This window comes from Octopus bimaculoides, chromosome 1, assembly GCF_001194135.2.
Source record: "Octopus bimaculoides isolate UCB-OBI-ISO-001 chromosome 1, ASM119413v2, whole genome shotgun sequence".
Lineage (NCBI taxonomy): Eukaryota > Metazoa > Mollusca > Cephalopoda > Octopoda > Octopodidae > Octopus > Octopus bimaculoides.
In genome coordinates, this window is record NC_068981.1 from 166,888,171 (window position 1) to 166,906,437 (window position 18,267).

The 18,267-nt window shown below is 32.0% G+C and overlaps 1 protein-coding gene across 1 annotated transcript in view; it reads left to right on the forward strand.

The window, feature by feature from the left end:
- LOC106869306 (trafficking protein particle complex subunit 8) overlaps positions 1-18,267 on the forward strand; it is a 115,640-nt gene that overhangs the window by 29,777 nt on the left and 67,596 nt on the right. Inside the window, exons 3-6 of the mRNA XM_052971467.1 lie at positions 1,293-1,382; positions 3,465-3,639; positions 5,543-5,705; positions 10,917-10,940. Coding sequence (XP_052827427.1) covers positions 1,293-1,382; positions 3,465-3,639; positions 5,543-5,705; positions 10,917-10,940 — 452 coding nt within the window. The remainder of the gene's footprint in view (positions 1-1,292; positions 1,383-3,464; positions 3,640-5,542; positions 5,706-10,916; positions 10,941-18,267) is intronic.

An 18,267-nucleotide genomic window follows, 5' to 3' on the forward strand; every position in this document is an offset into this window, starting at 1 on the left:
GGGTTGATGTCTATGAAGTTAACTGCTTTAAGATGTATGGCAATTGTAATAGAGAATCCTAAGATTCTCTCTCTCGTCCTTCCCATCTCTACTGGATCATTGTTTCAATTTTGCTGTTTTTCACCCTCCCCACTTTTTTGCACTACCAGTCCTCTCTTACCTGCCCTAATTTGTGTCATTGTTCATACCTTATTCACTATTTACTACAGCCATCCCTCACTCATGTCCTATTTTTGCAGTTTTCATCTGCTCTTTCTTTCTTATCCATCAATGCTTAATTTCCATAGTATTTCACCTTCTCATTCATTTGTATTTCTAACCATCTCTCACTCTTCTATATGCTTCTGCAACTCCTACCCACCCTCCCTCCCTGTTATGTCCTTACCTACCTTGTATCAAGGGGATCCACCTTGACACTGCTTCACCATTATTTTTATCTTCTCTGCTCCACCTTGACTACTCTCATTCTTTCTTCTATAATGTGTGTAGCTATGTAGCTCTTCTACACTAAGAAACTTGTTCTGCTCTGGCCTTTTCTTTCATACTCTGACCTCTTACCTAACATAAAGCCACCTCTCCTTCTTGACTGTTGCTCCACTCAGACAAAGGAGATCTTAGTCTTGCAAGCTGCATGATGACTTCACTAGTGCTGGTGCCATGAAAGAAACACTTAGTACATGCTTAAAGTGGTTACTGTTTGGAAGGGCATCCTGCCATAGAAACCATGCTAAAGCAAACATTGGAGTATGATGCCGTCTTCAGATTTGCTAGATCCTGTCAAACTATCCAAGCCTTGCCAACATGGATATGTAATGATGATGTTAATCGTAACTCTGATCCAAAATTGATGAATTTAAAGCTTGTTCTATTTACGTCAAGATTTGAAAAATACAAAAAGAAAAAAAAATTTAATAGCATTCTTATAATAATCTGTTATAAAATTTCATACTACCATCAATTATCTACTTATACATTATTTCTATGTAATATAATTATTGCATTTATAATTATTTACTTTCCAAAAAGTTTGTTCTGTGATGTATGCAAATTTTTTTAATTAATACATTTCCTAATCTAAAATATAAATGATAACCAATTCATTCAATTGAGTTGCATCAAATTTTATTAACAAGGTGTTAAGATATTTGAATTTACATTTTTTTTTTACATCAGTACATTCTTAGTATTGTTTTCATTTGTATAGACAATTTGATTCATTTGAAAATACATAAAAAAAGATTATTTTAAAAATTGGCTATCTTTTTTTAATTTTTATAATTCTATCTTTTCAGCAACCACTCCATGGTTTGAGGCATATCGGGAATGTTTTCTTCATTTACTGCCGCCATCTGATCATGAATTCCTGAACCATTCTATTGCATGTATCCTTAAAATACTACATTGTCATCTTTTTAATATATTAGTATCTTTGTTGAAGAAAGATGTTTTATTTTAGGGGATTAGAAAGAAAGTGCTAAAAGTTTTGGAGTATTCTTTTGTATTGAAATTGTTTGGCTTAAATTTCATCTTGGGGAAAATGACTTTGACATTTGAGATATAGCTTTAACCTGTTTCAGTCAGTGAACTGTGACTGTCCAGGAGCAGCTCCTTGAAGGGTTTTAGTTAAACAAATCAACCCCAGTATTTAATTTTTTTAGTCTGGTATTTATTCTATCAGTCTCTTTTGCGAAACTGCTAAATTATGAGGACATTAACAAACACCAGTTGTCAGTCAGTGAGTGGGGCAACAAACACACACATGCACACACACGATATATCATTATTGTTTAATGCTCACCTTCCATGCTGACATGGGTTGGAAGGTTTGACAGGAGCTGGCCAAGCAGGGGCCTGCACCAGACTTCTGTGTTTTTATGGCTGTACACACACACACACACACACAACTGGCTTCCACACACTTTCTGTCTATGAAATTCACTTACAAGATATTGGTCTGGGCTATAATAGAAGCCACTTGCCCAAGGTGCTACACAGTGGAAATGAACCGAATGCCACATGATTGGATTCAAGCTTTTTAACCATGCAACCATCATCCCTCTAGATATTTAACACATTAAAATTTTTTATTTTGAAATTCATTTAAACTTTTCTTCTTGTTGAGATTTTTTATCAATAAGATAAGCAATAGTACTTATATAGGATCACTGATATCATAAAATCATGTTTGTTTCTATGAGAAATTGCTATAAAAAAAACAGACTGCTTTAGAGATATTTGAATATTTATAAATAATCATTTATTTGGATATTTATAAATATCTATTTCTATAAATGGAAATAGACTTTCAAAGGTAAGCTGAACATGCACATGAGTATTTTGGGAATTGTTACATTTTCTAATCAAGTTATGTGAAAAATTTATTCTGATAAATGAATTTAAAAATTATATATTTTTTGAACGTTGTTTTTGTTCTTCAGTTGAATAATTTACAATTATATTTTTATAAGTACTGTTATTGAACATTATGATCATCAGTTTGAGGCAGAAAATAACAATAGATTCACTGACAGTCTGTGAGACTATTGGTCTTTTTTGTTTTAAACCTTTTACATTATAATCTTAGCAGTTAATTCATAAGCCAGTGATAGTGTTGACACTGTGGTTGTGTATTGGTGCAGGTGTGGCTGTGTGATTAAGAAGTTTGCTTCCCTACCATATGCTCTTGGGTTCAGTCCCACTGTATGGCACCTTTACAAGTGTTTTCTTCTATAGCTCCAGGCCAATCAAAGTCCTATGAGTGAATTTTGACTGGAGAGTGTATGAGTTAAACTAGTAGAAGAGAGAAAACTAAAGTAATATAGATTATGCTATGCTGAAGAATGGGAAGCTGTTCTTGATTATTTCAACATGGAAGGCAACAGATACCAACATGAATGAGCTTAAGGTTCAGTGTTTTTTATGTTGCCAGATCAGTGCTTGACTGCTTTTTCCCTCCAGCGAAACTGAATCTCCTGAAAGTTTTTATCAAAAAAGCTAATTCATTGAGATTGTCCATATCACCAATTTGTTATATATTTGTAGATTTTATTTAATAGTAACATTTATTGAATCTCAGAATTTGGCTATTTTAATAAAGCTAAATTGATTGAAGCAGAAAACCAGAAATGTTTGTCCTTAATCAGTTATAACTGAAGTGTATGTACAGTGACATACTTATATTTTAACTAGTCAATGGGAAGATATATTAAACATTAGCATTAGTAAAATAAAAATGATTTCCTACTTAAGTGGGAGGACCTACATTCATACCAGAAGGGAATGAGTGAAGTGTTCTTCTTTCTTGAGGATAGGGATAGTATAAAGAAATGAAAGAAAATGCATGACCAATATTGGCTTTACTGAAGTGTATATGTAAAAGATAAAAGAAATGGAGAGAATGATCTTTGTTTTTTGTTTTTTGTTTTTTTTTTGTGACTATTTATTTCTCCTTAACACCAATCTAGGTATGTTTGTTGTGTCTTCTGGTCACACAGATCCAGTAGGTGTCTTCAATACTTTGTCACAACAACAGAGCCAACAGCATAATCAATTTCCTAACAAACTGCCTAAATGGTTTTGTCCAAATATTCTAAAGTACTATGTGTTATTACATGATGTTGTGGAAGGAGAACAAGCAAAGTGAGTATCCTCTCAATTTGTTTTTTTATCTATTGTGTGTGGAAAGAAGAGCTGTTAGGTAGGCATGTGGGAACATCTCATTTGAGAAATCTAATATAGAAATGTTAATCTTATTGTAAGACCACTTGGATTCATGGTACTTGTACTTAACTAGTTTCATTAATGACAAGGAGATGAGAAATATTCTCTTGGATATAATGCTATTCTATCACATGTAGCTTTCCCAGTGAACTTTCTCCATCTAGGTAAGCTAGATGAATTGTTTTCCTGGACACATCAAAATATTTACAGTAGATATGAATTTATTTGTAAGTCAGTATGTTATTGTTTTATTCAGATTTTCTAAATGTTTACAGCAGATTGGACTCTGCTAAGGACATCCAAAGACCAGATGGTAGTGTTAAATCAAATGACAGATTATGTTTACTACTCAAGAATAGGTTCAGTCCATTTGACAGGCTTTTGTGCAAATTCTGTGTACTCAACTTAACTCTCTAGGTTCGGGTCAACTTGGGGGCTATTGTAGAAGGCATTTGCCCTAATAAATCTTAATAATCTTTGGAAGCCAAAAGCATCTAAAAGCAAGGTGTATCAAAATTAAGATTGTCGATTATATTCATTTAACATCTCTTTTTCCATGCTGGCATGGGTTGGACAGTTTGGCAGACAAGCTAGAGGGCTGTGCCAAGCTTTAGTGCCTGTTTTGGCATGGTTTGTACAGCTTCCTAATGTCAACCACTTCTGTGTACTGGGTGCATTTTTGGTAGTACCAACACTGGTGAGGTCACCAAGAGCCTGCTAGACCTCACCTGAGTGGAGTATAGTATTGAGGGAAAATGCTATAATCTGAAAAGAAGTTACCAATGGAGCAAGCTTTAAATTATGAACCGTGTTAGTGATGGTAGTGGTGGTGGTAGTTGTGGTTATAAATAGGCCATAAATGTCGGTGGGGGTTTGTTGATGATGGTAATAGTTGTCATGATGACAATTTCTTTCATAGGCACTAAATGATTAAATTAACCCTTGTACTTGACTGGTACTTTATTTTATCACTCCTAGAAGGATGAAAAGTAAAGTTGATCTCGGCAGGATTTAAACTCAAAATATAAAGAGACAGAAGAAATACTGCTAGGCATATTATCTGATATTTTAGCAGCTTCACAAATCTATCATCATTGATGGTAAAACTTGCATTATCTCTGTCATATTACTTGAACTGATCTTTGGATTTTCTTATGAACTATTCCTGGAGTAACATCTGTTAGCATTTTCTAGATCTTTAGACCTCAGAAAAATACAGTTAATATTCATGCTGCCAGAATATGATGGTATTGCAAGTGATAGATATCAACTGGCTCATTTTAATATTATGATAATAAGATTATATTGTTTAAAAGATATTTGTACTGTGTGTTTGTGTATATCTGTGTATGTATGTGAACATACTTATTTTATCTTGCATTGTTTGCTCGAGATGTCAGGAATTAAAATATGTTGATAAATTATCCAACTGACAAATATTATTTGTTGTTGTTTTATTGTTATAAGCTGAATCTATAGATTATGCTTTTGCAAACTTTGAATTTAATATTTACTGCCTAAACTTTAAAATCTGCTGTTAAACATTGTTTTCCTTTTTTTAATTTTCATAATTTTTTGTTGTATAAAATTTGAATTGATATCAATTTCTTCCTTTCTCTTTATTGTTGTTGTTGCTGCAAAATCAGTAGTTTTAGTTATGCCTGAATCAGTTATTGATAAAATAACACCAGCAAAATACTCAAGTCTAATTAACTGTTTATAACATTAACCCTTGTTTTTTCTTATTTGCTTTGTTCCTTTGTTAGACTTCATTATCATCATTATTATTATTATTACCATTAATATTATTATTATCACAAAGGGCTGAGGCTGTCTACCAGAGCATGAAAACCACATTTGGTGCCCATCTATGCCATTTACTTCAAATAAATTCCCGTTCTGTGCAAACTGCAGAAACCTTCAAGAATGATCAAAATATGCCAGACCCATGGAGCCAATTTTTACATCGGGCACCTGAATCAAATGTAAGTGTTCATTGTTATTTTTTACCTTATAATTTAGAAGTTCAGAATAGGTTATTTTAAGACCTTGCTAAAAGAAAATTTAAAAGTTATTTAATACAGTGTTATTTAAAATTCTTGAAAAGTTTCTTAATGCATGTAGCAGAATATTTTGAAATTATATGTTCTCCTTTCAAGGATGAGTGTTTCTCTCAAAATTCTTCAAACTAATGAGTATTAGGTTTTTCTGAGTGAATATATCTCTGCTTAGTGAAGTTTTTGGATTTTTTTTCCTATTAAGTGTGTGTTTGTGTATACATACAGACCTTTGTTACATTTTCACCAATATCCAAATAAATTTTAACATAGCACATCTGTTTGGCTGATGCTTTTTCATTTCCAAGACAATTTTATGTACTTGTTTTTTATCTTCACCTTAAAATCACTCAGAGTAATAGATGGATGTTTTTAAAACCTTGTTTTTTTTTTATTTTTTAGTATATATATATTTATGAATGTGTATATGTTTATGCATACATAAATATACACTTAATCATTTTGAAATGTCCAAAAAGTTTTCTTTCTTAGGTAATAACCATGTTATTTATATTGATAAAATTCTTATTACACTGCCATGGTTTAGGGAGTTTATAGATATGCAATTAGTAACATTTCTTATGTAATATAGGTATTTACATTACATATATACTGACATTTATACAGTGAACAACAATAACATTAATATTATTAAAAAAATTCAGGACTGTTCTTTTCAAATGAGTTAGTGTATTTCAAAATATTATTATTAGCTATGTCTTTAGAATATTAAACGTTTTTTTAAAAATGATAAATATAAGAACTACTGTAAATATTCATAAGAATGCTAAGTAGCTTAATAATTCCTTAGCTTAAATGTAACCAAACAATAGTTACAGTTCCTGAAAATAATGAATACTATGTGATTTGAGAAAAGATTAAAAAAATTGCTAATTGTAGTATAATTTATATACATTCTTAATTCTTCAGCTGAATTAAAATCTTCAGTTGAATTAAAATCTTCAGTTATAATGTTAAGTGCATAACCATTTTGAAGGGAAACTGTATGTTCCAATACTAATCTTATAGGTTACTGAAATATGCACATAAAAATACATGCAGTGTGTGTGTATGTGCAATGTGGAGGATGCAGAGAGAATAATTCTTTTTGTACATTATGCTGGACATGTTTTGTTCTGTTGGTGATTATATGACATGCTTTCTTAAAAGGGAAAGACAATAGTGAATTGTTCGAGTGAGTGAATGTAGCAATAGAAGATAATTGTTGTAGCTAGTTACAGATTCATCACCTACTTTCACCATGCTGAAATAGAGATGATTTGTCTTAGAAACAGGTTTGTTGTCAAAAATCATGTTCAAATTCAGAATAGTCTTCCAGTAGAAACCGAAAACTGTATGTCAAAAATGCATCCCTTGTATAAATATACATATACTAATATATATAATTTTCAGCAGTTACCAGCTGATAATGTACTGAAACAATTTGAAATAAAGCCTGTCCATTCTATCTTGTATAAAAATTCTTAGACACACACACTCACTCACGCACACATGCACATGCATGCACACTCTCACATACATACACGCACGCACACTCTCATGCTCACACATACACAGTTACACACACAGACATGCACGGACACACTTGCTCATGCACACACACACACACACTTGCATGCAAATACTCGCACATGCACATGCGCACACACTTCTGCATATGCACGCACTTCCACACACACACACACACGCACCTGTGCACACACATGCACACTTGCAGACATGCACACACTTGCACACGCACACACTTGCACACGCACACACTTACACGTGCCCACAGTTACACGTGCTCACAGTTACACATGCACACACACTTACACATGCGCATGCACACACACGCTTGCTGAATCTGAGGGAAGAGGCAGTACCTTTGGCTTTGCAAGACTGCTGGGAATGTTTCTCTTCAACTATTGCAAGGCGAAGCTTTTAGGAAAGAGATGGACAAGGTAGGAATTTGAGAGCGTCAGTATTCTGGGAAGACAAGGAACATATAAGGGTCAGATACACTCTTTACAAATGATTAAAAACGAATGGTGTTTATAAATATGTATGACGGATGATATGAAATTAAAAATATATATGTTAATTTATCACTGTTTTTTGGGGCTAGTTACTAACTCGCCGGTTGATTTCCTTTTTTGGTAATCATTTCCGTCCTTTTATGCTCAGACCGACTGTGCAAACTCGGCTCCTTGCATTCTCATCTTTCTTAGAAGAAAGGACTGAGTGCAGGGGTTAGTGTGGGGCCTAGGAAGTCAGTTGGAGACAAAAAGAGTGATGAGGGGAAAAACAAATAAATGGGAATGTCTGAGTGGAAGTCATTTGAACCCAGTCAGCTTCAATTATAATTAGTTGTAAGAAAAGTAGAGAGAGGAGACGGCATGCTTGTTAGTGACTTTATGTATAAACTATGTTACTGAGTAAACTGAAAAGAATTGGTGCTTTACAAATGAAGTTTCTTCTGATGGGTTAAAAATTTCTTTGTCACTCTTGTCATGACATGCAGAGAAATCAAAGATTGGTGAACTGGAATGTGAAATAATAGAACCTTTGGTATTATTATTCACAAATTCCTATATTCAATATATGAAGTATAACCCCTTTAGAACTATGCAACAAATACAATACTTTCTTGAATATATAAATTTATTTACTGTATTTGAAGCAATTAGTTTGTCTTCTATGAGATCACTTCATTAAGAGTTTACTGATCTTCAAATCTCTTACTTTCAAGTCTCTTGTCTTCAACTGGTTAAAAATAATATATTGCAGCTTTTTACCATAAGTGACAAAAAATTAAGACAGTTCTTATTTTTATGACATTATGTACATGATAGAAGAAACCTTAATTGAAAATTGAGTACTACTTTATGTATTTAAATGTAAGTTGTCAACAGTTATGTACATCATAGCCTATATTAGACATTTGCAGACACAGTCATAGTTTATTCAAAGATGAGGCTTTCTTGTTGCTATTCTAAGTTTCCTATTTCAGTTCTTCATTATGGAAATAGAGAAACAGAGTGAAGCATGAATTTTGATGAATACACAATATTTTGAATTTAGATGTAAAAACATTAGTGCTGAATGCATACTTACAGGAAAGTGCGTATAGTCTCTTATGTGTATGTGTTGGTTTAATCATGTAAATCATTAATTTTTTATTTTCATGCCGATATCCATGTTGATATTGGTAATCTTCAGAGGTTGTGAAGAAGAGATAAGCATATCTCTCTCTCTTTGCACTCACTGTTCATTGCTGTTATCAGTTCACTAGTCCAGACTGATATTGAACTGGATATCTGAGGAAACCAATGCAAGATCTAATGGTCTATTTATCTACTTATGTAACCGATATTTGAGTGTATATGTGTTGGATTGACTTCTGTATCATATCTTGTTTGAAAGGACTTTTCAGTTGTCCAATAATAAACATTAGCAACAGTCTGTCATTCAGAAACTAGATATATCAAGCCATTGACGGACATATCACATTGCTGAGAGAAATTGAGTTCATTAGAAACTGCATGAAAATGTCTATTACAATATTTTGCTATACAATTTTACAAAAAATATATACCATGCCAGTCTTTCTAACAGAAATACGATAGAAATTAACTGAAGTTGAATTCATCTCCTTTGAAAGGAAGGAATGTTAATGCGAATAGTTAAATCAAAGCTTGAATAAAATTCAATCATAACTTCGACTGGTATTGTTATTGCCAAAAAATGCGTACTGTTGTGAGAATCAGTTAATATACTGAACTGAATTTTGCATCAGAATGTGTGTAAAAGGAGAATCAAATGAACCTTTGCAGCCTCGTTTTACACACATATATATATATAGACAAACTTAGAGATAAATTTTGTGCAGGTGATTGTAGTATGCCCAATAAAGAAAGAACCCAATGTTATGAAGAGAGTAGGGACACTTAGGATTTATCCTCTGCTTACAACATGGTAAGATGTTGGGATTTTCATCTCTTCAGAGAAGACTCTTAGAAGATGAGTTGCAACATTTGGACATGCACTGTATAGAAATTTATATACTTATTTGTTGGTGTTGCATTCATAATCTTTATAATGTTATTCACACACACACACACACACACACACACACACACACACGTGCACAGAACATATTTCACCAGTACTGTTAAAAGAAGTTAAATGATCAAAAAGTTGTACAATACAGATTTGTTACAATTTATTTTAATCAATTTTTATACTGGTTTATATAAATGATATACTGATATTTCAACATAAAATGTCCTTTTCTTAGCTTGAAAATTTATTCGAGACTTGAGATGTCCTCTGTACTTTACTCTGTTGTTAAAATCATTCTATAATCATTGTACTTTTTCGCCCGACAACTTTTATTAATCTCAGAAAGGGTGAGATTTTAAAAAATTCTTAATCAGAAAAGTTGCTAAATTAATAAAGTACTTAGGCTATACTACGAATTTAATGACACTGAAGTCCAAAGAACATTTGAAATTGTGACTTGTGAATTTTTCAAGCTGAGTCATGACATTTTATGTTGTAATATCAGCTATGTAAACAATTTTTGATAATGGTGTGAATAAAGTAAACTGTAATAAATCTGGTCGTATGGCTTTCTGAATTCATTTAACATACACACACACTCTCACAAACATATACATACACATGTTCACACATGTACTGTTCCATTTGATTACATCAGTAAATAATTTTGAAGTTGGTACACTATATAGAAAGAATAGAAAAACTTCCTTGCATTCAGTCCATATGCATTTAAAATAAAATATATACAAAGACTTTCTAAACTCTGTGTTTTATTCTGTTTCTTGCTATTTGAACACTAACAAAAGCTTTGTTTAGTTACACAAAAAACACATCAACATGCATAGATATTCATTGTATTTCATCCTCTCATTCTCCTTGTATTATATTTCATTGAAGTTCTAACTTTATGGTTTGAATGTGTGTGTGTGTGAGATTTTTTTTTGATTTTTTTTTATGCAATCATATGCTTTTGTTATTGTTTACCAGTTATAATGGAAAATCAGCACTAACCTCTCATTTTTCTTCAAATCCATCTAAATTCATTACACTCATGCAGTTTGTTACATTCAACAGGTCATCTCTCCACTTGCTGAAAAGGTATTTGCTTTTGCTGTTTTGCTGCTAGATCCTAAGGTTTTGAAGCCCAGTACAGCAGTTGGATATTTCTCTTGTATGCCTAGTTAGAAGCAGCTAATGCACTGTAAAGATTATTTTATTTTATTTTTTTAACCATAGGTAGATAAAAAAAAACTAAGCTGTATTAAGTTAACTGTACATAATTAAAAAAATTTGACTTACTATATTATTAAAAAATAAAGTATAATATAGAGAAAATCATAGTGTTTTAAATTATCAAATATTTTGAAAATAAGTTAATAACCAATGCTACACAAAATAATTTTTGCAATATAAGGAAATATAAATAAATTGTCTTTAATATTAATTGTTACAAGAATTTTCAAAATACTTTTGTTTCTATTGATTAGGAACATAATTTTAGTTTCAGTGAATAACTTCTTAGATAACATACTTGCATTCACTTAATCTAGGATTGAAATCACAAACCACATTGCAGTTGAGGATTCAAAGTTTTTACAGAAATGTCAAGATTTAGTTAAACAAAAATTGCCCAGAATAGATCAAGGGTCCTTTTTATATTCTCAGAATATTCTCAGTATTATAGCACTATCTGTATTTCTTTGCTTCCTCAAATCTACATATGGTTCCTTTCATGAATAGTAGAAACTTCATTCTGTAGTTCCTAATGATTTACATTTCTGCTCTTCACCTGTCTAGTCATTTCTGATGTTGCTACTTGTTATTGAGATTGTACTTTTTTTTCTTTTTTATCCTAAGAGGTTGATTATTTTTCTTCTTTACATTTCAAAATACAAATATAACAAACAAATAAAAGTACAATATGAAATCAATGTTCTATACTCAGTTGTTTGTAGTGTTTTAAATTAGGTTATTTAGAAATTCTGTTGTCAAAAATATGTTTAGGTACAGCTGAAGATCTACAAAGTGTAAAAAGGCCAAATGTATTATTTGTCTGGTCAGCTGAATAAAATCTTAGATTTGTCTGTTATATCAGGAATATGAAATTTTTGTTTTGTTGATGTTAAAAGCTAGAAAACATTGATAGACATATAGGCTTAAAGGAAATTATATCAGTAGAATTAAAGATAGTCTTATCAGGATGGAAAGAGCAATAAATGTAGGGAGCATTAAAAAGTCATTATGAAGCATCATTGAACTCAGTCATTTATGCTTTGTTCTAGAGCATTAGTGCAATAAACAAAACAGTTCCAACTGAGAAGTAAAATCATACTAAACTTGGTTTATTGAAAAGTTACTTCTACACTTCATTCTTAAAAAAACAAAAACTTCAAAAAGAGTACCTCATAGTATCTCTTGAATAATGAATTTAGGTATTTTCAACTTCTCTAACGAGATGAACAAACAATAAAATACATATTTTCAATTTATACGATCATCAATTTTCTTAATTTAATATTGAAATATGTTTCTGGTTCTTGTCATTAGTGAGCTCTTTTTCTCAGGTACATTTCACCAATATAGGTTTTGTTACTTTATAAAATGTCAGTTTAAAGTGGACTGCAAATGTTGGCTAGTTCTATAGATTTATCATTTTGTTTTTATTACTAAAGTTCTTTTACCTTGTACGTTTTGTTTTGCAATCATAATTAATCCTTATGTCTTTACTTGTAATTCATCCAATAATGTTTATTTTTCTACAAACCTCAAAATATTTACAGTGAAACAATCTTTTTAAAATAAGTTAAAATGAATCTCACTAGTTTATAATTATCTCTTGATATAATGACTAACAATTATAACTCCATAACCAAATGCCTAAAAGATCACTTACTATTTTAAAACTAATCTTTTAAAATTACCAATTTCTCTTCAAGAGATTCTAATAAATAAATTTGAAAAAAAAACGAAGAAATCCTATTTGTAAGTCATGTAGATGATTAAAAAAAAAAACAAAAAAACTGTGCTCAACCATTTCACTCAAAAAGTTCTATCTTCTATAAACTTGAATATGAAACCTCTTAAATAGATATTTAAAACAAAGGATTATTTAACAAAAAAAAAAATTGTCTTAAAATAATATACTCTATTTTTATATGAAGTTAAAACAATGCAAATTATATGAAATAATATAGGCTGGTTTGTAATTTTACATTGTATTCAGTATTTCTCTGAAGGTAGCTCACAACACCATTTCTCTGAAGATTTCCTGAAGGGGTCCTAACCCTGAAATATTGAAATATAGTGTAAAATTACAAACCATCAACCTGTATTATTTCTTATAACTTTTTTACTTTATAAAAAAAATTAAAAAACAGCTATACTAATACAATACTCTGTTTATTTTTCTAAGATACTTCATTAAATGACTAGTGTAATAATTTGTATCTTGAAAAAGTCATTAAGAAACTTTCTGATTTAAAGCAGTTTTAATTTGTCTGTTGGTATATACTAGAAAACTGTTTATTTGTTTTGCTGCTTTTATAACTGTATGTCATGATGAAAGTCTTTAGAAGGTTAGTTTAAATCAGGGTTATTGAGACAATGCATGAGACAATATCTTCTGATTAATAAATCAGTTTATAAATAACTATAAATGCACTCCTAAAAATGAAGTGTTATTTAAATTAACCCAATTTTCATATAATTTGTTGATTTGCAGTTCTTTCACCATACACTACATGTTATAAAAATTTGAAAATACTACTTTGGCAAAAGAACTGGAATATGCAGATGTATTTTGAGTTAATATTTACTATTTTTTTCTCTCTCTTGTCTCAGTTTCCCTTGCTTATTGAACATTTATTCAATAATATTTGCTTTTTTTCAGATTTTTAGAAATAAGCTGATTTGTTTTAACTGTGCTTGAGCTTTATACATATTTATACATTTCATAAAGGTTGAGAATAGTCTTATTGTCAAGCAAAGTAAACTAACTGGTTATTGGCTTTCTAATTTTTCTTTACTTTTTGTTTTGCGGGTGTTTTTTCTTTTTTTCTTTTAGCAAGTATAGTTTTTAATTTTACTTTTTTTTTTAACAATTGAATGTATTACTTTCTGAATGTCATTCCATCACTTTTCATACTATATTTTTGTTTCCTCATTAACTCAGGCATTAATTAATAGCAGATAAGGAAAGCACTGGTCATTTCCCACGTGTTGACCTTTGTTGAAGTTTGTTTCTCAATGCTTTATTGATATACACTGATGATCTGACAGAAACTAGTCAGTTTTCTGTAACATAAGTTGCTTTATCATTAATATACATCTATATTTACATATCTAATTTATCTTGTGAGTGTTGTAGAACAGAAGGTAAACTCATAGCAGGCTGAATATGAAACCTGGATTTGATTTCTGGTTGTAGCCAGCTCACTTCTTTTAGATTACTAATGTCCTTGGATATTTTTTTCTTTCTTTCTTCCCCTCAATTTTAGATTTCCTATCTGCCCAAGGAAGGCATTAGAAAGTCATTTGAAAGTACAGTTTCTGAGACACTATGACAATTCATAGTTTTTGAAATACTTCACTGTATTCAATTAAAACTGTAGAATCTTTGGAAACTAGTGGTAGTTGGTGTTGGTAGTTATTGAGTATAAAAAGTTTGAGAAGTGGAATCAATTTTGTCATGAGGAAAAGAAGTTTAATGTATTGGTAAAACTCTATTGAGAGTTCTTGGACAAAACAGTAAACTTCCTTTTCTCATGATGAATGATTTCTTCCACTTAGTGAAGTTTTTGTGTTTAGTATATTTAATTTTTTTTCTCCTTTTTCAAATCAATAGCATCATAGTGTTTGTTATTATACAAGATATGGTTTCTGGATTAGAACCAACATTTTTAGCATTCATTGATTATATACAGCAGTAAATATTTCATGATATTGGTTTAATTATAGTCAGCAAATTAAATTACTAAAAGACAAATTATTGTAATGTAAATTTAATGTTATATTCAGTATCATTAAGTGAAATATGTAGTTACTAAGTCATATCTGAACTTGAGAATATGACTATTCAACCTGTTAAACTGTATGTATGTGTGTGTAGGCATGTATTTAGTTTGATTTGAGAATTACATTTTTTTAGGCATATGCAGACATGTCTTATTTTGCTTCCTTATCAAAATATGGTTGGCAATTAGTCTTTGCATGATTTCCAATTTTTTCTTTAGCTTGTTATGAATTTTATCTCCATTTCAGCTTCAGCTACATTTACAATTGTTCTGTTCAAAGGACTGTTCGTTTTTTGTTAATTTTCATCTTTTTCTCTTACAGCTAAGTAATGAAATGCTAAAATGTTTTCAGATATGTGTATGTATGTGGTATGCATGTGTGTATGTACATCTATGTGTTTTGCTAATGGTTACTGAAGCTGACATTGACTCATGAATCTTTGTCTTTGGATGAATTTCATGCATCTTTATCTTTGTATGATATACCGTTTTATTTTATATATTTTTTGCATGTAAAGATGATGTAATTCATTTTTTTATAAAATGACAATGTGATATAATCATACACTATAAGTTTGACAGTGGCACTATAGGTTCCAAGGGAACCCAACTTTGGGTCAAGTAAGCAGGATAAAGAGGCCTTAGAATATGCATCCATGTGCTATGCTTACTGTTTTGGAGCGTAGCTTCTTGTGAATTATCCTGCATTATATCAATACTCTGCGTTCTCAGTCTCATATTTCTATGAACCTTGTGAAACCTATGTCTCCGAGATTCCAACTTAGGTAGGAATAAATCTCAATCTAGTATTTATTCATATTGTTCTTCAAGCAACATTTCTCTGGGTATTCTCAACCCTCCTATGTGCCCTGTATGACCAAATTATCTGGACTGTTTTAATTAGAAAACTTACTTTGTTCCTTATAAGGATACTTTTATTGATAATCCTATCATTTTGTACTTAATTACGGTAGACTGCAACTCTGCCCTCGATGAACTGTTGTCTTGTTCATCTAAATCTACCTTAGTTTTGATGTTGTATTGTTCATGGTGTATTCATGAAGTTAAATTATCTACTAAACATTGCTCTACATAGAACATCAGCTATTAAAAGATTCCATGTGCACAATGTACTGTTTGTACACTCTTTGTGACAGTTCACATTGTGATATGTTTGTATACACACTGGCTTTTAATTTTGTTTGAAAACTGTTCTGGTTAAATCAAATTATATGTGCCATGTTATGTCTACATACTCATGTAATTTATCTATTTGTATGTTCTCGGGTTGATTTGGTACTGGCACCACCAACCTAGATACTAATTTTGTTAATATGGTGCTTTATAAGCCAAACCATTCTCCAACTACCTACTTATTGCTCTCTTATCAGATACATTGAGCAAGTGAGGTCACTATCTTGACAAAAGAATTGTTACATAACAGGATATCCAGGATTACTCAGTATTGGCACTTGTCTGCATGTAACATTTTATCAAAGATTATTCTAAGTAGAGCCATAGGCTCATAAGGCCAGTTTCCTGGATTCTGTGATGTATATGTTTCCCCCTTGGATGGGTCACTGGCCCATCATAGAATAACTCATTTTTGCCAGCTGAGTGGACTTGAGCAATGTGAGACGAAGTGTTTTTCTCAATTGAAACCACAATCTTATCGGTCTCTTTTGCTGAATTGCTAAATTACGGGGATGTAAATACACCAACATTGGTTATCAAGTGAAGGTGGCAGAACACACACACACATATGATGGGCTTATTTAATTTCCGTCCACCAAATCCACTCACGAGGCTTGGGTTGGTCCAAGGCTATGGTAGAAGACATTTGCCGAAGGTGCCATGCAGTGGGACTGAACCCAGAGCCATGTGGTTGGTAGGCAAGCTACTTACCACACAGCCACTCCTGCGCCTATTATATATATATTATATATGTAAAAAGTCATAAATGACAGAGAAATAGTTTGATGAAATTTTATTTAATAAGAAAATTCTAATGTAAGTAATTTGTTATTAAATATAAATTATTTACATGTTTTTAAGTTACAAGACATTGTCATGATATTAGAATTTTCTTATTGTTAAATGAAATTATATCAAACTGTTTGTCATTTATGACTTCATCATTTTCTTGTATCATACTATATATTCCATATGTTTTGTAGAATGATACATTAAGGAGCTTTTTTTTTTCTTTTTTACGAGTACTAATGGATCACTTGAATCCATATGTTGTAATTTTATATATAAATATATGGCACTTGTGCCGGTAGCACATAAAAAGCACTGAGTGTGGTCAATGCCAGTGTTGCCTGGCTGGCTCCAATGCCTGCAACACGTAAAAAAACACCATTCAAGTGTGGTCAGTAACGCTTGACTGGCCCCTGTGCTGCTGGCACGTAAAAAGAACCCACTACACTCTCGGAGTGGTTGACTTTAGGAAGGGCATCCAGAAACTTTGCCAGATCAGATTGCAGTCTGATGCAGCCCCCTGGCTTGCCAGTCCTCAGTCAAACTGTCCAACCCATGCCAGCATGGAAAACTGACGTTAAACGATGATGATGAACCTTACAATCATGAGTGCAATGCACTAACCAGTAAGTCATGTTCCTCCATGTATATGTGTCTGTGTGTTAATAATGATCTCTACTAGTCTGTTAGAATTCAAGAGATTATCTCCTGTTTATAAGTCTACTTTTATAATTGTGGAAGAAACTCTTCATCGGGCTACACTCGATTCCTTACTAAAATGTCCTTCTGAATTATAAACTCTGCTTTATAATCATAAACACATAAACCAATACTCAATTGCTAACTCTTTGTTCATTGCATTCAGTATCAAAGGATAATTCTGCTTTCCATTAAGTTTTTCTTTTTTTCCTTCATTCTTACTTTGCTAATATGGTTTTTATTTTTTATCCAACACTTTCTCATATTCTTAAGTATGGAAAATATTTAGTTTGATTCAAATCATCTTCATCACTTAACATCTATTTTCCAGGAAAGCATGGTTTGATAGGTGGCCAGCTCAAATTGTCTGTTTTAGTATGGTTTCTACAACTGGATGCCCTTCATAAAGTCAACTGCATAAGAGTGTACTGGTTGCTTTTCCACGTGGCACTGGCACAGATGCTTTTCCATGTGGCACCGGCACAGGTGCTTTCCATGTGGCACCGACACAGGTGCTTTTCCATGTGGCACCGACACAGGTGCTTTTCCATGTGGCACCGACACAGGTGCTTTTCCATGTGGCACCGACATGGGTGCTATTCCATGTGGCACCGACACGGGTGCATTTCCACGTGGCACGGGTGCTTTTCCACGTGGCACGGGTGCTTTTCCACGTGGCACGGGTGCTTTTCCACGTGGCACGGGTGCTTTTCCACGTGGCACGGGTGCTT